This window comes from Phacochoerus africanus, chromosome 16, assembly GCF_016906955.1.
Source record: "Phacochoerus africanus isolate WHEZ1 chromosome 16, ROS_Pafr_v1, whole genome shotgun sequence".
NCBI classification, from domain to species: Eukaryota; Metazoa; Chordata; class Mammalia; order Artiodactyla; family Suidae; genus Phacochoerus; species Phacochoerus africanus.
In genome coordinates, this window is record NC_062559.1 from 24,917,328 (window position 1) to 24,941,449 (window position 24,122).

Below are 24,122 nucleotides of genomic sequence, written 5' to 3' on the forward strand. Positions count from 1 at the left end.
AAAAGTGACTTGCTAGTGAGTTGACAAAAGAGAGATTAAGTCTAGGTCTGGCTCACACCAATGCTTACATGCCTACCTACTACCCTCACGGCCTCTACGGAAGAACAAAGCCAAACAGGAACAATGAGGGACGAGAGAAAGCCAAAGAAAGTGGGAGAGGCGTTCCCATCGTGGCACAGAGGAAACGAATCCCACTAGGAACCGTGAGGTTTACGGTTGGATCCCTGGCCTCGCTCAGTGGGTTAAGGATCTGGTATTGTCGTGAACTGTGGAGTAGGTTGCAGACACGGCTCGGATCTTGTGTGGCTGTGGCTGTGGCCAGCAGCTAAAGCTCTGATTCCACCCCTAGCCTGGGAACCTCCATATGCCGTGGGTGCAGCCCTAAAAAGCAAAAAATTAAAAAATTAAAAAATTAAAAAAATAGGAAGAGAGGAAGCTTGAGTGGAAATCAACTTTCTAATTTTAGGAGTATCGACCTAGCACCCCACATGGGTGAAGGTTTCTCCCATATTGAAAGAGTCTGAGGGGTTGGCTGCAGAAATTGACATGGGGTATATCCGAGCCTGGTTTTTCTTGCATCTGTAGTCACTTCTCATTGTGCAGAAATTTCTGAGACCTGTCACACTTATCACAACAAGTGTTCTTTGACGAAAAACATTTGGCTCCCTCATTTTAAGGCACAGTATTTCTCATGTGCATATTTTGCAAAATCCCTGAACACCATACCACTTGAGCAGTAGTCTGGAATTCAGAAGAAGGATTATTTTGGCTAGGTTAATGTTTCATTGGCAAGTCAGAAGTGCATGGGATTGCAAAATCAAGAGAGAAGCTAATGGAGCATCACAGGCTTTGGGTGCCGTCACCCCAACCCAGGACCCTTTCCTGGCTTTGCCTATTCAGGGATGCAATTTTGATAGCTTTCCCAGGAGTGTTCAACCATTTTAGAGTAATTCACAGTGACCAAGCATAGGATTCATTCGTTTCGACAGGCCTTTGCCGAATACCTTTGTGCTGGATCTTCTCCTATGAAGCTTTGACTAGAATTTCTTCCCCCTTCTCTTCCTGCTCTGTCCCTGAGGGCCTGACTTTGTGACTCTATCGACCCTCTGGCTTTCCTTGTGTTCAGTTCGTGGAAGGCACTGACAGGAGAAGGGAGGGCAGGAAAGGAGGGTAGGGTTTATGCATTCCACAGGCCAGGGGTCTGCAAATTGTAACCCTCAGCCCAAATCTAGCCTGTAGTTAATTTTTATAAACCTCATGTTTCCTAGACAGATTTGTTTCTGCTGCGCCACGACATGAGCTCCTAAAAATAAAGTTTTATTGGCATACTGCCATGCCCATCCATTGAAGTATTGTCTGTGGCTGCTTTTACTCTCTTTTTATGACAGAGTTGGGTAACTGTGCCAGAGGCCTTAAGGCCTGCAAACCTAAATTACTAATTTTCTGGCCCTTTACAGAACAAACTTACTGACCCCTGCCTTAAGTAGCTCCCTATTGATTCCTTAGGCATCTTCATTGCTGTCAAAAGCCACTACGGTCTGGTGGCTCTAGCTAGAGCGTCAGCAAGACCGCAGCTGGAGCTCTTTCTGAGTTCTGGTAACTCCGTCTTCCCCGGGCCCTAGCAAAGCCTGCAGGTAATTCTCCCGGTTGCTACTCCCGGGGTGCATCACCACTTTGGTTGCCCTCCTTTATCCCTAAACACACTCCTTGCAGGTCTCCTAATGTATGCAGTTGGAATGGCAAGAAGTACACCTAAGTAGACAATGTGAGATGCTGGGGAGGTAAATAATTGCCTGTTTCTTTAGCCACTTAGCAGAGCATCTTGGACATCGTCTCATTTTACCTTCATCTTGATCCCACGAAGTCGTCCCTATTCTTTTCCTATTAACAGATAAGGAAACCTGGGCTTTTATTTTATTTTTTTTTTAAACGAAGTAACTTGTCCATGATTTTATACCTAGAGGGGGAAAAGTAAGAATTCTGACCCAGTCTCTTAATCCTTCAGAGATAGCAAAGCACAGACTATGTTTCAGTGTTCTTTTCAGGCTGATTTTTAGCTGTAGACATAAAGCTGAGGTGGCAGATTTTTGGCTACATCTTGAAGGAACTCACACATTGGGTGAAGGACTTTGGGTAAAATAGTTTGGGCATCGCAGATTAAATAGATGTGTGTATCTCCTGGAAAAAGTTTCGAGCTCATGACCATCACGCTTATTTAACAATAAACACCTTTCAAAATGTTGTCAGCCTCAGGTGTGGCCCTAAAAAAAAAAAAAAAAAAAATCCAGTCTAATATTCTTTGAAAGTCCTGGCTAAGTGGCCCTACAGGGATGGGGGAAATACATTTTGTGAAGCCTAGCTTCGGCACTAGAGGCTGAGAAAACACTTGCAGTCCCTCTGTGATTTTCCTGGAGAGTCAATGGCCAGCATATAATCTTCCCTTCTGTTTTTGTTTGTTTTTGTTTTTTATGGCTGCACCTGCAGCATATGGAGGTTCCCAGGCTAAAGATCTAATCAGAGGTACAGCTGCCGGCCTGTACCACAGCTACAGCAACACCAGATCCTTAACACACTGAGTGAGGCCAGGGATCGAACCCACAACCTCATGGTTCCTAGTTGGATTCGTTTCCGCTGCACCACGACGGGAATGCCTTCCCTTCTGTTTTTATAACTTTCTTCGACACACTTTTCTTACATGTGTTACAAGTATATTTAAGTATTAAACTCTCATGTCAAAAATCTTGAACCTAAAACATTTTTATAAACTCCACTCAGATCTACAATTTCAGGGAAAATTAGAGTTTTCTCTGGAAGTTGGAGTTTCCTCTGTATCTTTAGATTTACATGTCCAAAATCATATTACTAATTGCTCCTGTAAAGCCTTCCCTTCTTGCTCTGTTTCCTTGCACCGTTCTTGATATCACCAACTCCCTAATCGCCCACTTAGCCAAACCTGAAACACTGAATTGCTTCAGTTCTTCCTCTACTCATGGTGTTGACCCTCTCCTTTAAAATTCCTTTACTATCACTCGCATTTAAACACCTTCTATGCACTATCTAGACCATATTCCCTTAGGCATACAACTCTGATCATCTCATTGGCTTGAGCAAAAACCCTCTGGACTACACACTATTCATAAAAATGAAAATTCATTACTAAAATTATTAAATTCTTTAATGAAAATGAATAATCATCGGATGTGAATACACTGCCCTTAATTTCTCTGTCTCAGTTTTCTGGACTCTAAAATTACTCTAAGAACTGTCATCTGGCTTCACAGACTTGTTATGAGGTGAAAATGCTTTGAGAAGTGTATACCACTAAACAAGCGTGATACACATGAGCTCAAAAATTTTTTTTTCCGGGAGATTCAAGCATCTGTTGAGCTTGTGCCCAGACTACTTTTGTCCTTCTCCATCCACGCCTGTCTTCTATTGACAGTTACAACCCTGGTCAGTAACCTTCCTGGGAGGACGTGATGCCCCCAGGTCTCTGACGTAGGTCGGAGATCCAAAAGGCAGAAGGCTTTTCGGGGAGGGGCAGGGGCAGGGCATGACCTAGCACCTGGCAGCGCCGCCCATTGGCAGAGGAGAAGGTTGTTCCCTCAGGGCGGCCGCTGATTGGCTGCGGAGGAAGAATCATGACGTTCTGAGAAGTTGAGCAAACACCTCCTCCTCACGGCCCCCACCCCAATTTCTGCCTGGAATTCGGAGCCTAACCTTCCTGGCCCCTGGAGCACAGAGGCTGCAGGGACCGGACGAGGTGAGGAGGGGTGCTAGGGGGCTGAGCAGATGGGCAGTGGGCTCAGCCCGTGAGGTTAGTTTGGGGATCGCTGACCGGGCTCTGCCTTTCGGCGGGGAGTGCGAGCCAGCTCTGCCTCCTCCCTGCGAGCTGGCGACCCGGGAGCTCCGCAGACGCGGGCCCGTTGCCGGAAAGAGCATGGGGAAAAGGGTGGTGAGCACTGGGGCTTCCTCGCCAGGCCTCCCCTCCCAGCGTTTCCCGGAGAGCGAGGAGTGGGAGTTGGGGGACAGTGGGCGCAGCTCCGCAATTACTGCACAGAAAAGCAAAGGGATGGCAATTTAGATTTTTTTTCTTTTTTGGCGACGGCTGAGGCGGGGAGCGGTTGCTGGGGAGAAAAGGAGTGGTGTTGAAGCCGTAGAACAAACCGCATGTTAATTCTGGAGTGTGTGCTTTTTTAGCTAGGTTGGCAGCGGGGGGTGGTTGACCGAGATTCTGGCGGGCAGCACCCCCAGCCCCCGCGCGCGCGCCCCACATTCCTTCTGTGCAGTTACTGGTGATCTTCAGCTCTGGCCTGCTCAACCAAGCTCAGCTTACAAACTTCTTCACTCTGCCCGTAAGGGACTGGCCATGCTCTCTGAGATGGAGACCACCCCCCTCCGCCTCCGGAAGCTGTCGCTCCTAGTCCATCCTCTACAAGATTTAGGAGAAGTGAGAAAGTTGGTTGCCTTGGATGTCCGCGTCTCCTGAACTCCTGAGACCTCTGTGACCCCGCAGGGGTTGTGTGGGCCAGTTGAGCGTTTGCCCGGGGAGGGGGCGCTGGTAGAAGCTGAAGGTCTTGACTACTTCTGGAAGAAGTGTGCTTTTCAGGCAGATTTTAGGAGAGTGAGAATGGGGTGGAGCGGGAGAGAGAGTATGTGTTTAATAACTTGAACAAAGATGAACATTTTTTGACGTTGTGGGCGGTCAGTTATCGGAATGTGGTGCAAACGTAGCTGTGATTACAGCGACCTAGCTGTACACGGGATGGGACTGAACAGTCATTGACTTAGGCGTGTGGTTTTTATATACTTTTTCCCGAAAAAATGAATAACCCATGGCACTTGGTGTAGACACATGTACATCTGTGTTGTATGTATTTTGTCACTTGAAATACCCCTTTCTTCCTCTTTTCTTTTTTCCCTTTTCTTTTCCCCTCCTTCCTGCCCTCCTTCCTCCCTCTCAATTGCTAGCTTTTCTTTCTTCCTTTCTTTCCTTTCTTTTCTTTCTTCCTTTCTTTCCTTTCTTTTCTTTCTTTCCTTTCTTTCCTTTCTTTTCTTTCTCTTCTTTTCTTTCTCTCCTTTTCTTTCTCTCTTTCTCTCTTTCTTTTCTTTCTCTCCCTTCTAGTGATGTAATCTGGTGGCTATTCTGCAAAATGAGTTCGTTAGGAGGACAAAAGTTTAAGCCAGTGTCCCCAAGTGACTTTCCAGTCTCCAGAAAATCATTTTATCCATCTCACTTGTTATTGGCGACAGCATCATCAGAACTGTGATTTATTTATAATTGAAAATTTTCCCCCTTAGCTAACTAATCCTTAATTTAAGCAGTAGCAGACTTTGGTTCAGAATTTAGGAAATGATCTTTGGTGTGTAAGCAGTGCCCATTTAACAAAAAAGTTTTTACTCTTCCAAAGATTCTTATATTAATTTTCTCATGGAGATAACATTACAAACAGTGGCAAGTTGCTTTGGTGAGGCCCCCCCCCCCCAATTCTATGGAAGTTGTGGAATTGCAAAAATGCTATCCATTTGGAAGGGGAAATAACCAACCATATTACTACTATATTCAGACAATTGTAAGATGCTTCCCCATTCCAGGGATGCTAAAAATGTGAAAGAATGTGTTTTAAATTTGATGAAATACAGTATTAAAACAAGAAGTTATTTATCTTAAACACTCATTCATAAGGAGTGAAGTTAAAGAGAAGGCCCGCTGGGCCCTGTTTCCCTTTTCCCTAAAAAAGTACGAAGGAGGTTTAACATGGAGCCGTTGTGAAGGCTTCCTTCCCACAGTGTGACCAGAGGAAGGGAAAGTGCTGTCTTCTCACGGTGATAATGGCTGCCCTCACCTTTGAGGAGTGGGAAGGCTTGTGGCCTTTTTCTTAACAATTGTTGAGTGTTTGGGCATGCAAGGCAGTGTTCAGCACTTTATGCATCCCGAGCTCAAATAAACTTCGCAATAGTCCCAAGAGGTGGATATTCATGTGATTCCCATTTTGCAGATGAGGCACAGACAGGTTACTTGCCAAGGTCATAGAGTAAGTGGGAAACTGAGGAACCCAGGCCATTTGTGGAGGAGCGGAGTCAGAATTCCTTTGAGATAGCTGTCCCCCGCCTGGTGTAAGCTCTGGGTTTGTGTCACTGCAGTTAATGCAGGTAACTTTGGTGAAAATATTGTCTTCCTCTATAGTGTTTTTGGTATTTTGTTTCCCTGTTTAATGTACTTCATTTAGCTGGATCTTCATGAGTCAGAGTTGATATTCTAAAATTCTTGTGTGTGTGTGTGTGTGTGTTTTCTTGAGCTGCTCCTGCAGCATATGGAGGTTCCCAGGCTAGGGGTCGAGTCAGAGCTGTAGCTGCCAGCCTATGCCAGAGCCACAGCAACTCAGGATCTGAGCTGTGTCTGCAACCCATACCACAGCTCATGTCAACGCCAGACCCTTAACCCACTGAGCAAGGCCAGGGATCGAACCCGCCACCTCATGGTTCCTAGTCAGATTCGTTAACCACTGCGCCACGATGGGAACTCCTGATGTTCTAAAATTCTAAGGCTTTTTTTTGTGTGTGTTTTTATATGTTTATTTATTTATTTTTTAAATATTTTTTTTTATTACTCAAATGAATTTATCACATCTGTAGTTGTATAATGATCATAACAATCTAATTTCACAGGATTTCCATCCCACAGCCCAGGCATATCCCCCCACCCCCCCAAACTGTCTCCTCTGGAGACCATAAGTTTTTCAATGTCTGTGAGTCAGTGTCTATTCTGCAAAGAAGTTCAGTTGGTCCTTTTTTCAGATTCCACATGTCAGTGAAAGCATTTGATGTTGGTGTCTCATTGTATGTCTGACTTCACTTTGCATGATAATTTCTAGGTCCATCCATGTTGCTAAAAGTGCCGGTATTTTGTTCTTTTTCATGGCTGAGTAATATTCCATTGTGTATATGTACCACATCCTCTGGATCCACTCCTCTGTCGATGGACATTTAGGTTGCTTCCATGTCTTGGCTATTGTAAATAGTGCTGCAATGAACATGGGAGTACATGTGTCTTTGCGAGTCATGGTTTTCTCTGGGTAGATGCCCAGGAGTGAGATTGCTGGATCAAATGGGAGTTCTATGTTTTGTTTTCTGAGGAATCTCCATACTGCTTTCCACAGTGGTTTCACCAATTTACAATCCCACCCACGGTGTGCTAGTGTTTCTTTTTCTCCACACTCTCTCCAGCACTTCTTGTTTGTAGATTTTTGGATGATGGCCATTCTGGCTGGTGTAAGGTGGTACCTCATCATGGTTTTGATTTGCATTTCTCTAATAATGAGTGATGTTGAACATCTTTTCATGTGTTTCTCGGCCATCTGTATGTCTTCTTTGGAGAACTGTCTGTTGAGATCTTCTGCCCGTTTTTTTGATAGGCTTGTTGGTTTTTTTGGTATGGAGCTGCAGAAGGTGTTTCTAAATTTTGGAGATTAATCCTTTGTCAGTTGATTCACTCTCAAAGATTTTCTTCTATTCTGTGGGTTGTCTTTTTGTGTTGTTTAGGGTTTCCTTTGCTGTGCAGAAACTTTCAAGTTTGATTAGGTCCCATTTGTTTATTTTTGTTTTTATTGTCAATCCTCTGAGAGGTGGATCTGGGAAGATGTTGCTGTGGTTTATGTCAGAGAGTGTTTGGCCTATGTTTTCCTCTAGGAGGTTTAACATGGGTTATAAAAGCCATGTTATAAAAACATGTCTATAAAACTCCTAGAAGAAAACATAAAATTTTAAGGCTTTTATAACCCACATTTCCCAGCCACTATTATACTTAATATAATCAAGTATATTAGATCTGAAAATGACTTTAGTATTATATTCCAATCTGAATTACAAGACTGAGGTCAAGTAAGGAGCCCCTTATCATATCTGGTTGTCTCAGCAACCAGGCCTGTATTTTGCTATCATATTATATTGCATTTCATAACGTTCATTGGTCTATGAGATCTTGGCAAAGACTAGATCTTTTGTGGGGCATAGTTGTGGGATGGGAGATATGAGTTCCTGTTCTTATTCTAGTCCAATGGTTTTTATGAGAGTCATTTGAATTTGCTCATTTATTTATTCTTTCCTCAAACAGTTGAGTTTTCCTATGCAGCAATCACTTGGGATACAGAGATGATGAAAACACAATTCATTTCCTCAAAGAATTTAGAGTTAGCAAAGAGACAGGCAAGTAAGCAGATAAATATTTTGGATTAGACTCCAATTCAGAACTAACTGCAAAATTCCATCTCAGTGAAGCTAAATTTGTGGGCTAGAGACCAGGAAATTCATAGGTCTTATACCTGTGGATGACTCTGAGTAGCTGATGGGCTGGAGAATTATAAATATTCTTAGATCAGATTAACACTAATAGACATACCCCAAGTGTACTGGTTTTTACTTCTAGCTAACTCTTTTGGAAGGAGTTTAAAAGAATATTAGCCATGCAACAAGAAATAAAAGCATGGAGGTTAGTGTTCCTGCATGCCCAAGCCTAGTTCTAGCAAGCCTTGGGGTTGGGAGGTGTTTGGATTAGTTCTAGGTCATCACCAGTTGTTCTATTAACTTGCAACTCTTGTGGACCTAATCCTGGATCCTAATCCAGGATTAATATGCTCTAGGTACTAAATAGGTAGTGTGGGTCAAGACTCATGGCCATGGAGCTGCCTATCCTTGTGTATAGTAGCAGGGCTTCCTAGGAAACCATGTGTTTTTTTTTTTTTTTTTTTTGTCTTTTTAGGGCCGGACCCACAGCATATGGAAGTTCCCAGGCTAGGGGTCGAATCAGAACTGTAGTCGCTGGCCTCCACCACAGCCACAGAAATATGAGATCTGAGCTGTGTCTGTGACCTATACCATAGGTCACGGCAGTGCCAGATCCTTAACCCACTGAGCAAGGCCAAGGATCGAACCTGTATCCTCATGGGAACTAGTCAGGTTCGTTACTGCTGAGCCACAATGGGCACTCCGCTTCTTAAACACACTTAACATTTTTGGAATGAACTGGAAGTGTGGATATAAATCATTTGCATTTCTCACCCATTACTTTATTTTTCAGCTCAAAGCTACTCCATCCTTCGTCTCTCAATATTCAACCAAAATGTATGCCTGATTATTGCAAATAACTTGACACTGAGAAAGCTCCCCATGTAATTTGGTAGTTTTAGTTTGAATTACTGAATTGTGTTCTAGTGGAATTATTTTAAAGATATATAAGGACAAAAGGCACATCTCTGATTTGGGAGGGGGGGGCGAGGGAGAGATGATTTGGCCTTAAAATGTCTTTAATAATGAATTTGAAATCCATTTTACATATCCTAATGGAAACAACAGAAATTAGAAAGGGCCACATCCAGTTCCTTTTTGTACTTAAGCTCTTGTGTTTGCTTGTGCATTGTTCTGGTTTTGGTAGGTGTTTTATAGGTTTAAAAAGTTTTCTGAGTAGATTGATGTTATGGAAAGGACCAAAGAGACTGAAAGGAGTTTTGAACATTTGATGGAAGAATAAAAACCTCTGTGTAGATCTCAGCTATTTTTATCTACCTACTGCTCTAACTTGTGAAGACCAGCATAAATCAATTGCATCATTTTATGGCATGAGTACTACCTGAACAAGAGCATTCAAATTTAACCTAATGTAGTTACATTGAAAAGTTATACCAACCAGAATAGCAGACCATTTTATTATGATTCATCCATAGATGTCTGGAAAATGCTTTTACGAAAGATAAAAAATTTCTTATTTATGTGGGGCACACTGCCTTCATTTATATCATCATATTTTCGATTATCTTCTCTCAGGTCCATTCTGACTCTAATACTCAGCTATAATTAATAATCGATAATTCACCAACAGGTGTTGGTTTGGGATCTGCTGGATCTTATGAAAATGAGCAGGGAACTGGGTTGCTGCTCTTTGTAAGGACCTGACATCATGATATGCACGCCTCAGGTACCCCTCAAATGTATTTCTCATCAAAGAAAGAACATCAAAACACCTCTGCCACAATCCATGGGCAAATGATAGCTCCAAAAGAACATTTCTGGGTTTTCTTATTTTTTTACAAAAATACTAGAAAACTTTCGTGCTAGAAGCAAATGACTAAATACGACTGTTATTAGTCCATGTAACTGTACAAAAAACCAGTCTGCTCACCATTTGAAAGGACCTTCCCAACCTCATAAGGGGTCCCCTGCCCTTCAAGGTGGCTTTCCCTCAGGCATAGTCTTTTCATGAACACACCTCATAAAATCTTTTATCCCATCATGCTCTTTAGGGTAATGATGTACAAAAGACCATGGCGTATGTCATAGTCACTGAAAAAAATGATGGTTTCTGTATGGAGTGGGAAGCTCTGCCTATCCATCTAGCTATCTATCTGTCATCTATCTCTGTCTTTTTTCTCTAGTGACCATTTTCTCTCTCATTTCTTTTGAAAATGATAGAAAATACCAAGAACAATTAAGCATGTTCCCCTTCTCACCCCAGTTCTCATGGGTGCATCACCAAGGTAGGTAATTTGCAAGATAGGTAAATTAAAATGAATTCTGAAGTCTTCTCTCCCATGAAGAAACGGGGAGAGGGGAGGTGCTGCCATGCCATGTAGTGTGCTCTCCTATTGCTAGAGGCCATCCACTGATTCCCTCCTATCTCAGTGCTGCACCACAATATTCCCATGATGTTTAGAGGCAGTTCAAATTCCCAGTCAATCTCAGGTACGGGAAAAGGTGTGTCATAGGGCTGTTCTTGTTTTATACAGAAAAGAATCTTTTAAAATTTTCTTTTAATGCTATTTGAAATGTTGGCCTTTCATCACATCTTGAAGGGAAGACTTCTGAGAACTTGTTAGGGGAAGAGCCCTGTTCCCCATCCTTTTCTGTGTGATACTTCAATTTCTCCCCTTATTTCTCATCTCTGCTTCCGCCTCCTCATTTTCCCTCTTTCCTTTGCTTTTTCCTCCTGTTGCCTTTCCACATCCTCCTTGCTCAGGCTACAGGCTCTTATCAGCACGCAGCGCTGTCAGGTAGCTTCACTACAGCCAGTGGTAACTGCAGAGTCTCACTGCCTTGCTTCCGCTTGAAGGTGTTTTTCAGAAATATACATCACATCTACTTCCCGATATTCTTGGAAAAGCCCACAAAATCCAGAACAGGGAAACCCAGAACGGCCCACCTGGTGTTTCTATGAAATACCAGACACCTGCAATGGCCTACCTCAGAGCAATTCAGAAAGTTTCGTTGTTATATATTTCCTGATCACATGAAAATGAAATGAGTAGTGGTCTCAGACGGTTCCGGGCTGAGACAAAGTTTCAAGGTTCAAGCAATTACTAACAAAATCAGACACGCTATAATCAAATCTTTTTTTTTTTTTTTTTGCTTTTTAGGGCCGCACCCGTGGCATATGGAGGTTCCCAGGCTAGGGGTCAAATCGGAGCTGCAGCTGCTGGCCTTCACCACAGCCACAGCAACGTGGGATTCAAGCTGCATCTCTGACCTGTAGCACAGCTCGTGGCAATGCTGGATTCTTAACCCACTGAGCAGGGCCAGGGATCGAGCCTGCATCCTCATGGATACTAGTCAGGTTCATTACCGCTGAGCCATGATGGGAACTCCCCTGTAAATATTAACCTAGGGATTCTGTTTCTGCTTTAAGGCAACCATGGTAGTCGGCTTTCACTCCAGTTTCTTCATCCGTAAAGTGAGGATAATGATAGTGTCTGTTTAGTAAGATTTTCTCAAGGAGGAAATAAAGTAATGTCTGTAAAGCGCTCAGCCTAGTGCTTGGCATATAACGTTAAATCAGTGGTAGCTATTGTCACATTTCTTTAAAAACAGCGTCAGGAACTGTGATTCAAAAGTCCCCTAGAAGAAGTGAAAGTGAAAGTAGCTTCCCCAATAAAATGCCCGTCAGCCTCTGCTGCACCAGTCCCCTTGGGAAGTCGGCCTTTGCAAACATATGTGTGCAGTATTACATGTGTGTGTGTGTCTGTGTCTCCTCTCACACCACGGCCCCCCTCAACTTGCAGACAAAGGAGGTAGGAGGGGAGAGCGAGAGAGGGGGAGGCCGTGGTTGTAAATCAAGTTTGGGCTGAGGAGAGAGACTGAATTATTTAAACATGTTCTCTCATCTTGGTGCCAAGAACACCTTCTAAGTATAGAGGGTTAGGGTCACTTGGTCACCAATGGTATGTGAGATACAACCCCTGCTGGGAAGATGGGGCCCTTTCTGGGCTCAGCCATGTGTTCAGAAGGATCACACTTGCCTTTGGAATTGATTTCATTTGCAAACATACGGATTCAAGTTCTATAAATTTTTCTTTGGGAAAATCATGGACTTGGAGAAGAGACTTGTGGCTGCCTGATGGGAGGGGGAGGGAGTGGGAGGGATCGGGAGCTTGGGCTTATCAGACACAACTTAGAATAGATTTACAAGGAGATCCTGCTGAATAGCATTGAGAACTTTGTCTAGATACTCATGTTGCAACAGAAGAAAGGGTGGGGGAAAAAATGTAATTGTAATGTATACATGTAAGGATAACCTGACTCCCTTGCTGTACAGTGGGAAAATAAAAAAAAATAAAAATAAAAAAATAAAAAATTTTTCTTTGGCTTGGGGGAGAATAAATGTTATGGGCTCAAGCTTGGCTTGGCTTTAACGTGGCCTCCTTTAAAAACAAGACTATATAAATAAACAAAAACTTAGAGTAATGTCACAGTCTTTTACAGATGTTGATCATCCGTAGTTTGGCCTGAGTAAAGGTTTGCCTGCGCTCCTGAGCATCAGCATGTTGGCTTGCTGTTTGCGGCAAGTTTTCTCTCTCTGCCCCTGGGCTTCTTAAAGCCTTCTTGGCTGGACTCTGTGCTATTTGCTTTATTCTTTTAGTCAGTTGTGTTGTGAGTTGTCCTATAAATTTTCTAGGTGACAGGTAGTTTGCCCCCAGGAAATGTTCTCATATGTTCCACTTCCCTGCCTATAAAGTGGATCTGATTTACTTTATTTTTTTTTTAGGGCCATGCCTGAGGCATATGGAAGTTTCCCAGGCTAGGGGTCGAATCGGAGCTACAGCTGCCGGCCTACACCACAGCCACAGCAACACCAGATCTGAGCTGCGTCTTCCACCTACAGTATAGTTCATGGCAACACCAGATCCTTAACCTACTGAGCAAGGCCAGGGATCGAAGCCACAACCTCATGGTTCCTACCTAGTCAGATTCATTTCCACTGTACCACGATGGGAGCTCCGGGTCTGATTTAGAGATTGCAGTCTGATGTAACGAAAATAGATTCCAGAGGAATGTTGCTATATGTTGGTAATTATTGGTAGGGAATTTCTAGAAAAGGTAAAATCATCTAGTCTCTATATTTTCATGCCATCCTTAAACATAGAAGACTAAGATTTAGCATCCACACAGTTCAGCAAATTATAGTTAGAAATGACCTTTGACTACTAAGTTTATGTAATTTGAAGAGGGACAGAATAGTGTTTGCTATTTATGCTTTAAAATTTTCTATAAAATTTACTCTGTGCTGACACATAGTAAGCCTCCTATAAATATTTCTTAATGGAATAAGTAACTAGGGTTTTAAAATCTGGGATAGGATTTAGAAAAGTGTTTAAGACGGGTCCAGGCCTAATGCACCAGCAGGAGGGTGTGGTATGGAGAGGAACCTCTGTAAAGGGAATGAGCATGTTTAGAGTAACAAAGAGAGTCAGTGAAGGGAGGCTGGGGGGTCTCAGGTGGGGAGGAGGGTTTAGGGCCATGCTTCTTCAGCTTCTAACCCCCGTGAAACATGAAAAACATATTTGTTGGCTTGTTTTGTTTTCCTAAATTTCAATCTGCCAGGACAAATGCTTTGATAAAATTCAATATCGATGAATCACTAGAAAAATGATCTTGGGATATAAAGGTTTCTAGATGCTTACTTTCTATTTCTACGTGTGTCTCATCCTGGACCAGTAAAAAGCAGTTCCCTGACAATGGGCTTTAAAATCCACATTGAGTAGAACTAGTTGAGGAAACGGTCAGAGGTGAAATTTGAGAGGTGGGAGCTGGATTGTCAAGACTCTTACACACTATTACAGGATTTTAAACTTTATGTCATCAGGTCAACTAGAGGTTCTTATGCTAAGTGAAGTAAGGAAGAGAAAGACAAATACCATATGATATCACTTATATGTGGTATCGAAAATAGGGCACACATGAACCTATCTACAAAACAGAAATAGATCACAGACTTTTGGTTGCCAAGGGGGAGAGGGGAGGGAGTGGGATGGATGTGGAGTTTGAGGTTAGTAGATAGATGCAAACTATTACACTTAGAATGGATAGACAACAAGGTCTTGCTGTATGTGTAACACAGGGAACTATATCCAATCTCCTGGGAAATACGTGTATAACTGAGTCACTTTGCTATACAGCAGAAATTGGTACCACGCTGTAAATCATCTATAGTTTAATAAGAAAAAAAGAAAAAATAAACTTTATGTCATCAAAATTGGCATAAATTACCTTCCTGTATTAGTATTGTATTAACTTGCTTAAAATGTTTGTGCTGAATATATGTTTGTAAAATGTATGTTTAAAATACATATTTACAAAATGATTTCGGCTCAGCAGATGGTGGTTAGCATCCCATACGTTGCTTGGGACATTTTTTGATTTTGGAAAAACCTTCATCTATGGAAGTTGGATTTGTTTGGGTGAAGGAACCCTTTACTTCATCCAGTTTTGCCTCCCCGTTCTCCCTCTTGCGTCTGTGAACCAGCTGAGCTGGTTGAATTTTACAGCAGATTTCTCCGGAGACCAGAACTGCCCTGTGAGCCCTCCTGCCTTGTGTTGTCCTGCTCTTACAGTATCTTTGCAGTCACCAGGTTTCGAGATGCTGCGACTCTCTAGGCCCAAGCTGGGCAGGCTGAGGCTCAGCCTCCCCAAGGGGCTTCACCACAAGGCGGTGATGGCGCTGAGGAGGGAGGATGTGAATGCCTGGGAGAGGCGGGCGCCCCTGGCCCCCCGGCACGTCAAAGGGATCACCAATCTGGGATACAAGGTCTTAATACAGCCTTCCAATCGGCGGGCCATTCATGATAAGGTAAATATTTCCATTTTTCTAAATATAGAGGAGTAAAATGACCCTGTGTACGAAAAACAGCGAGCATCTGAGTGCAAAGAAAATGTTTGCTAGGGTCACTTAAGGACCACATGGCAATATTCCTTGACTTTGGTTATAATGAGATTCTATAGTTATAAGGCGATTTCTAGTTAGAATCCTTTCTTGGGCCCAGAATTTAGCCAGTAGGGATTATTTTCACCCCATTCCATGCTTTCTCCAGCTGAGGGATGAAAGGATGGCTTTTAGGAGATGCCCTCCATCAGTCATTCTCTCCTTCGTCAGTCACTCTCTCCTTTGTGTGTGACCCTGGTTCTAGGGCGGGGGAGACAGATGACTCCAGGAAACTCTTCACTGAGTAGAGTTGGTTCATGAGCATTTACCTTGCCAGCCGCTGGGCGAAGCCCTTCGCATTCATCATTTCGTTTGTTCTTCACAATAATCTTATGGCCCAGGTTTGACTTGTATTTTATCTTATTTTATTATTTTATTTTATTTTATTTTTATTATTTTATTTATTTTAATTTATTTTATTTTAATTTATTTTACTTTATTTTATTATTTATTTTATTTTATTATTTATTTTATTTTATGGCTGCACCTGCAGCATGTGGAGGTTCCCAGGCTAGGGGTAGAATCAGAGCTGTAGCCGCTGGCCTACACCACAGCCACAGCAATGTTGGATCCGAGCCATGTCTGCAACCTACACCACAGCTCATGGCAACACCAGATCCTTAACCCACTGAGCAAGGCCAGGGATCGAACCCTCGTCCTCATGGATACTAGTCGGGTTCATTACCGCCCAGTCATGACAGGAACTCCTTGACTTTTATTTTTAGTTTAAAGATATGCATATGGTTTTCCTTCCCTGAGCCACTGAAAATATGCTGTGGACCTTAATGCTTTATTAGCAAATGCTTCAGTATGCGTTTCCTAGGAATAAATCACCTTCCAACATAAAACACTGTATCGTTTTCACACCTAAGAAATTACTAATTCCACAATATCATCTCACATAGCCTGTTTCATATTCCCCATGTCTCAAATGTCTTTTATGGTTTTTATGTTAATAGAGGCTTAATTAAGATTCATTGCATTTATTATTATGTGTCTTTAGTTCTTTTAATCTAGAACAGCAGCCCCCACCCCTCTTTTGGCTTTCGTTGACATTGACTCTTTTTGCAGAGTCCGGGCCAATCAACTTGCAGAATGCTCTGCTTCTGGGTGTAACTAGTCTAGTTTTTCCCTTTTGATTAGATTCAGGTTAAGCACTTTTGACATAAATATTTTATAAGTGATATATATTTCCCATTGTATCACATCAGACAGAAAATATCCAGTTTTTGTCACATGGTTAGGACATGTGACTTGACTGAGCTGGTTGCTCCCAGATCTGTAGTGTTCTCCCTTCATAATTACTGTGTCATTTGGCGGTGATATTTGGAGACCTGTGAATCTCCTGTTTCTCAACAAGCTTTCAGTTAATGTTAGTATCCATCGATAATCTTGGCCTGAATTTTTACATGGAAACTTGCAAAGCAATGATTTTCTGATTTTATCATGCATCTAAGTTTTGTTTTGTTTTTTTTTCTGCTGATATTCTTCTGTAGAAAAGTTTTCCCTTAGTTTCCCCTGTCTCTCTTGCTCTTTTGAGTATCATTATGGTTGCATGGGCCTTTTTCATTTAATGTATGATAATCCATTAGCCATTATTCTTTAAAATGTCCTAATTATCAGATTTGAGACAGAGTGCCTTTAAGAGGGTGCCTCTGTCCTTTGGACATGAATATGTTTATTTTTGAACTTTCTTATTTCCAGCAATAGCAGGTTGTCCTAGCTCCACCTTGTGCTTTTTCTGCCACACATCTGGAATTAACCATTTCATCAGGGAGTCCTGATTTCTTTTTATATATAGAAACCAAGATCTGGTGCTGGGTGTGCTTATTGTTACTGAGATATTGTTGCTCTTAGCCCTCTTAGTGGACAGAGCTGAGAAATATACAGACACACATACATATACATAGCTGTTATTTAACCATGAGTTAATACTAATGTTTCCAAATTAAATTTTAACATTGAAGGTTTTTCCTACCTTTAAAATTTTATATTTGCATCTGTTTTCTTCAGTAGTAAAAACTGTATTTCTTTGTAACATTAATGCACATTTTTAGCCCATTAATTAATTAGTTTTTCTATGTGGTTACATTGTTAATTTACTATCCAATTGAACTTATTTATTTATTTATTTGGCTGTCCCCATGGCACTGGGAAGTTCCTGGGCCAGGGATCGAACCTGTACCATAGCAGCAACCCAAGCTGCTGCAGTGACATCACCAGATTCTTATCTCACTGAGCCACAAAAGAACTCCTGGGTATATTTGTTTTGTTTTGTTTTTATTACATTTTAATGTCTGCTTTTTTTTTTTTTTTTTTTGGCCATTTCTTGGGCCGCTCCCACGGCATATGGGGGTTCCCAGGCTAGGGGTTTAATCAGAGCTGAAGCTGCCAGCCTACTCCAGAGCCACAGCAACGCGGGATCTGAGCCGCGTCTGCAACCTACACCACAGCTCGTGGCAACGCCGGATTGTTAACCCACTGAGCAAGGGCAGGGACCGAACCCGCAACCTCATGGTTCCTAGTCGGATTCGTTAACCACTGCGCCACGACGGGAACTCCTAAGGTTTGCTTTTAAATCTTTTTTTGATTTAAATTTTATACGTAGTGTTTGAATCATAATACTAATATTACAACCAGCAATAAATCTATTGATGCTAGGAGAGTACATCTTGAAAGTTCTCATAAGGAAAAAAGAATCTATAACTGTATATGATGATGGGTGTTAACGGCTTATTGTGATCATTTCGTAAAATATAAATATTAGATTTTGTTATACCCTCGAAACTATTGTAATGTTAATTATACCTCAATAAGAGAATGCTGGATGGAGTTTTATATTTCTTAGAATTTTGTCTTTAGAATACGTCTTAGAATATACAAAGAATATTCAGAATGCTGTGTTCAAAAGATGTCTGAATTAGTTTTTTTGTGTGGTTACATTATCAATATGATATCCAGTTGGATTAGTTTATCTTTGTTTTTATTACATTTTAATATTTGCTTTTACATACTTTAATTTTTTCAAATAAGTTAAATATTTACAGGTTTCAAAGATTAAAACTATATAAAAAAATGTGACACAGAGAAGTCTTGCTCTCATCTTATTTCTCTACATGCCACTCCCACCCACCCTGTAGGTTTCTATTTTCCTTAGTTTCTGATCTGTCATTTCTATATCTCTTCTTGCAAAAGTAGGTATGTTTATATGTGTGTGCATGTGTGTGTGTAATTTTCCCTTCAATCTTTTGCAGAATACTCTATCTATTCTTTTGCACCTTGCTTTGTTCCATCTACAACATATCCTGGAAATCACTCCACCACAGCTCACAGCTATGCTAGCTCCTTAATCCAGTGGCAAGGCCAGGGATCGAACCCTCATCTTCATGGATACTACTTGGGCTCGTTACTGCTGAGCCACAATGGGAACTCCCATGTCAGTTCTTAATGATTGGCTTCATTCTACTTAATGACTGTGTAGTAATTACTCTCCTCTAATTACTCCATTATTTCTCATGATTTATTTAACCAGTCCACTATAAATGGGCAAATAGACTCTTTTCAAAGAAAGCAGGTATGAACCACACGGTTCATTCTTTTACAATCTCTCTTATTCATTTATACTTTCCTTTGAAGTAGATTCCTTTCTAGATTTATCTTCATTTTACTCAATAGCCTGCTTTCATACTTTTAAAATTCTCCCTGGATCATGCTACCCCCTTATTTAAAAATCTGAAATGACTGTCTATTGCCTCCATGTACAATAGCTATGAAATCTGTGTTTAATAAATAACACTCAGTTTTCCCATTGATAAAATGAGGATAATAGTACCTACCTCATGGGAGTTTTTGAGAATTAAATAAGTCATACAAAGAGGTTAGCAAAGCAAATAGTAATTTATTATTAATAAATATCAATGATTATTATTTTTATTTTTATCCAATAAAGCTATATTCACTCATAATATTCATATATTCACTCATGCCCTGACTGTCTCCTTACTTTCCTGTCTCCATATTTGTATATATTCCTTCAATGCCTCTTGCTGGTATTACCATCTTGTATCTCCTATCTCCCTACCTCTAAATCCTGCCCAGTCTTTTAGATTAATTTAAATTTTTGTATTTCCTTGATCATCCCACCTGGGAATTATCTCAAGATCCATTAAATTAATATACCACTTAAATCATGCTAATCATAATGTTCTTTTGAGTTCAGCCTCATGTATTGTGCCTCTGACTTCTTTTTATAATTTTTATGAGTTCCTTTATAGGAAGGATCTTGTCTTTGTGTTTTATCACCAGCACAGTCCATTGCATAGAGTAGGGCAGTAATAAATACTAATTGAACCAAAAAAGAAAAAGAAAATATTGCAGATATATGTCTTTCTTTTAAAAATATACCTGAGGAGTTCCTGTTGTGGCATAGTGGAAACGAATCCGACTAGTAACCTTGAGATTGCAGGTTCGATCCCTGGCCTTGCTCAGGGGTTAAGGATCCGGCATTGCTGTGAGCTGTGGTGTAGGTTGCAGATGTGGATTGGATATGACATTGTCGTGGCTGTGGCGCAGGTCTCCAGCTGTAGCTCCACTTCAACCCCCAGCCTGGGAATTTCTGTATGCTGCAAGTGCAGCCCTAAAAGAAAAATTAAATAAATAAAAAATAATAAAAATATACCTGAGTGATAGAGTTTCTGCTGTGGCACTGTGGGTTAAGGATCAGGTTGTAGCTGCAGCTTGGATTCGATCCCTTGGCCTGAGAACTTTCACATGCCACAGGCATGCCAGCAAAAAGATGTCAGACTATTAACTTTTTTTTTGTCTTTTGTTTTTTTGAGGCCCGCACCTGCGGCATATGGAGTTTCCCAGGCTAGGGGTCTAATCGGAGTGGTAGCCACCGGCCTACACCATAGCCATAGCAACGGTAGATCCGAGCCACATCTGCAACCTACACCACAGCTCACAGCAATGCCGGATCCTTAACCCACTGAGCAAGGCCAGGGATCGAACCCACCACATCATGGTTCCTAGTCGGATTCTTTTCCACTGAGCCACAATGGGAACTCCTTAACTGTTCTTAAATAAAAGTGTTTGCTATAAAAGTCAAGTATGTTAGGTTGATCTGTAGCCAGCAAGTAAGAATATTAGAAATTTTATTTTATTCTTCTGAAAGTGTGTGCCTTTTAACTGCTACATTCATTTATTTATTTATTTATTAAAATTTTTTTGCTACATTTATTTATTAAAATATGAATAACAGAATTTTGGGGAATAACCTTTAATCAAAATTATATTCCCAGGAATATGTGAAAGCTGGTGGCATTCTTCAGGAGGATATTTCTGAAGCTTGTCTAATTTTGGGAGTTAAAAGACCCCCAGAGGAAAAATTAATGTCCAAGAAGACTTATGCATTCTTCTCCCACACAATAAAGGCTCAGGAGGCCAATATGGGTTTGTTGGATGAGATTCTAAAGCAGGTAATTAGTGACCAATATTCATAAATGTTAATTTAGAAACAGTTTTTTTTTTTAAACTTTTAACTGTCACGAGGGATTTTTGTTTCCTTTCAGCATCTAGGAATATATCACGTTACTCACTTTCATAGGAAAGGTGATCTGCTAGTTAGTGCTTGAGTAGATCTGTGGCTCTTAGGCTTCTAGGCTGGACAATCTTGGAGTTTGTGATAAGAGGAACCAAGCAGTTCATTCCTTTTGTATTGTAAAATGAAAAGAACAATAGAAGCATTTGCCTCAAATGATTCTTAATTTATAAGGTTAATTGGTCAAATGCCCCTAGGTAGAATTTTAGAGCTGAAAAGAACCTCAGAGGGCATATAACCCATCACCTTAACTTTTCAGATGGAGCCCAGAGAGGTGAAGCGACTTGAATGGGGCTGCCCAACTCTAGTACCAGAACTGGACTGGAGACTCCTTCTGCACTTATTAATATTCATAAGGGAAAGAATTTTTTGTCCGAGATATAAATTCGACAGAAAAACTATCATCTCTTCACTCAACAGATACTCACCAAGCACCCATAGTGTGTCTGACATTGACCACCTCAGTGAACAGAACTTACATTCTAGTCGGAAGAGATGGATAATAAATGACTCCTCACATGTCACTAGGTGATGTGTGTAATAGAGATAAATATGATACGGAAGAAAGAAAGGAGTGCCGGGCCCTGGGGGAGGTGACAATGCTAGTTTAAATAGGATGATCAGAGGGAGCCTCATTGTGAAGTTGGCATTGAGCAAAATTTGAAGGAAGTGAAGGAGGATCAAGCCATATCCATTGGGGAAAAAAATCTTCAAACTGAAAGAATAATAGTGCAAAGGCCTGATGATCTTTCTGTGTGGAGGATTAGAGTCAATCATGTTCTAAAAGCTTATTCAGCCGGTTGTGTTGGCAATAATTTGGAGGTGGGAAAAGGAGAACAAAATTAAGAGCAAGATTGTTGGTCTAAACTAGCCCAGATGTTAGGCCACAGATGACGGTGGCTGCATGAGGGTGGCGGAAGGGCAGGCTGGGATACCTGGAAAATCTTGGAGGTGTTCAGAGGTCTGACCCTACAGGGTTCACTGCTGAAACGAGAGAAAGAGAAGAGTCGGAGACGGCGCCAAGATTTGGTTGGAGAAGCTTAAAGGAGTTGCCTAAGATTGAGCTGATGCTACTCAAGAGCAGCAGGCTTGGATGAGAGGATCAAGAGTTGAGCTTAGGGTTTGTGGAGTTTAATTTGTCCATGAGACAAAAAGCAGAGAAGTGAGTCTGCAGCTCAAGAGGGCAGCTTCTCCAGATACACATTTTGCAATTGGTCGGAGACTAGATGGTACCCAGAGGCAGGAGGACTGGATGAGGGTAAGGAGTGAAGGTAGATGGAGACGTGCAAGGCCCACTCATGGGGTGAGGACATTAGGGCATAGAAACTAGACTAGAACTGGACAATCGGTAGAGGACAGAAGAGTCACCCACAGTAAAAGCAATGGAGGAAGATGTATTTTACATAGGCCTGTAGAATTCATTCTCACTAATTTCAGATTCACTTGATGGAGGCTGTAGTTAATTTGCAGTGTTTCAGAAGAACAAATTCAAAACATAATTAATGGAAATAATGTTACAAGAAGACTGTTTCCCCTTAAGCAGATATACCACTCAAAAATAACTTCAGAAACTTTTTTCTCTGTTGTTGTATGAACTTCCTTTCATTGCAAGAAATTAATAAAAACAGACCCAGCAGGCTGCTCTGGGGCAACATTTTATAATAAGTTATTTGGAGTTGGATGAATATTAAATATTCTTAAATCCATGCACCTGATAAAACTCATATCATCTGAGGAAATAAAATGACTGTTTAAAACATTCTATAATTACAAGGTGTCAGTAGCTTTTAAGCATGAATTAATAGGGCATTTCCAAAAGAGAGGGAAGATTGCCAAGGAAAGGGGAAAAATGTGGTTTTAGTGAAGGCAAGGAAGTGAAACACAGGCAGCATGTGTTTTAACTTTTAAAATGAAGCTTACTTGGGAAAGGATGGAGAGAGAAAAAAGAGAGACAGAGATACTAGACAGATGAGGGGAAGGGAGCGGAGGAGAGAGAGAGAATGAGATAGGTTTGTTTGTGTGGATTTGAGAGGGAGTATTGTTATTTTTAAGGTAGAAGAGAGGCCTGGGTGTATTTAGAATGGCTGACGGGAAGAGACACTGTAAAGAGATAATACAAGGAAGAGAAAAAATTCAGCAGTGGCCTTAGAGGACAGAGAAGAAAGCTGGGTTCTAGCTCACAGGGATTAATTTCAGGAAGGACTTTATTTTTTGAGACTAGAAGGAATGGTGTGAGGATAAGTGGGGCATTATGTAAATATATTTGTAGATCATGCTGGGCTAAAAGTTTCAAGAACTTTTGTTATTTTATTGCTTATCGTCAAGGGGCATTTAGCACCCTGCTAGGACCATTCTTCCATCTCTAAACACAAACCTGTCACTGGTTTGTGACCCAGCATTTTCTAAATAGTTCATGATGCACCTCAGCAAGTCAAGATATATTTTATAAGGGGAAAAAAAATGTGAAACACTCACTTGCTCATATGCACTACTCATTGAAATTAAGCTTGATGAGTCTGGTTGAGAAATTTTTTATCCTTTCTTCAGGAAATCCGACTTATCGATTATGAGAAAATGGTGGATCATAGAGGAATACGGGTAGTGGCGTTTGGACAGTGGGCAGGTGTGGCAGGTAGGTATGCCAGGGCTGTTACATCACCCACTCTCTCAATTTGCCTGAGGAGTAACTGTTTTTTCTGTGGCAAGGGGATAGGCGTGTTCATTTTCACCAATAAAAATAAACAGGGGTGTGACTGTGACTAAGGGTGATGAATATCAGGGGAGTAAAATAAGACGTGTTTTATTTTATTAAACTATGTTCATTACAAAAATTAAGAAAAAGAGAGCAGGGGGAAAGATATCAACCACGGATAGGCTCTGAAGTTTAGGAGGTTCTGTTTGGAAGCTTGGAAAGAGAGGTCAGTTTGGTGATGAGAAACTGAAGAAGGGGAGAACGTATAAAAGAGACGAAAAGGGCTGAGGACAGGAGCCCACAGAGGAGCAGTCTAGCAAGGATAAGAACTGGAGTTTGGGGAAGAACATCACTTGGTTTTTGTCCCACTTAGAACTTTGAACCATTTTTAGTTGAGAAACACCGCATGGAATGTATCAAGCTAGACTACGTGAAGACCTATAATTGTCAGAGTAATTAGACAAAGTGTGTAGGGATATAAGACTCAAAATACTGTCAACCCCCCAACATCCAGCAACTGCAGAATAGAATTCACATTCTGTTCAAGTCATGTGGAACATTCACCTAGAGTGTCTAATGGTTTTTTA

General features: G+C 41.3%; 1 protein-coding gene across 2 annotated transcripts in view; it reads left to right on the top strand.

The window, feature by feature from the left end:
• The first annotated feature begins 3,628 nt into the window (after nt 1-3,628).
• The window catches only part of AASS (aminoadipate-semialdehyde synthase), a 63,013-nt gene continuing 42,519 nt past the window's right edge, over nt 3,629-24,122 (top strand). For both annotated transcript variants that reach the window (XM_047763536.1, XM_047763537.1), the window contains exons 1-4: nt 3,629-3,763; nt 14,888-15,112; nt 20,545-20,721; nt 23,391-23,475. In XM_047763536.1, coding sequence (XP_047619492.1) covers nt 14,903-15,112; nt 20,545-20,721; nt 23,391-23,475 — 472 coding nt within the window. In that variant the 5' untranslated portion in view covers nt 3,629-3,763; nt 14,888-14,902. The remainder of the gene's footprint in view (nt 3,764-14,887; nt 15,113-20,544; nt 20,722-23,390; nt 23,476-24,122) is intronic.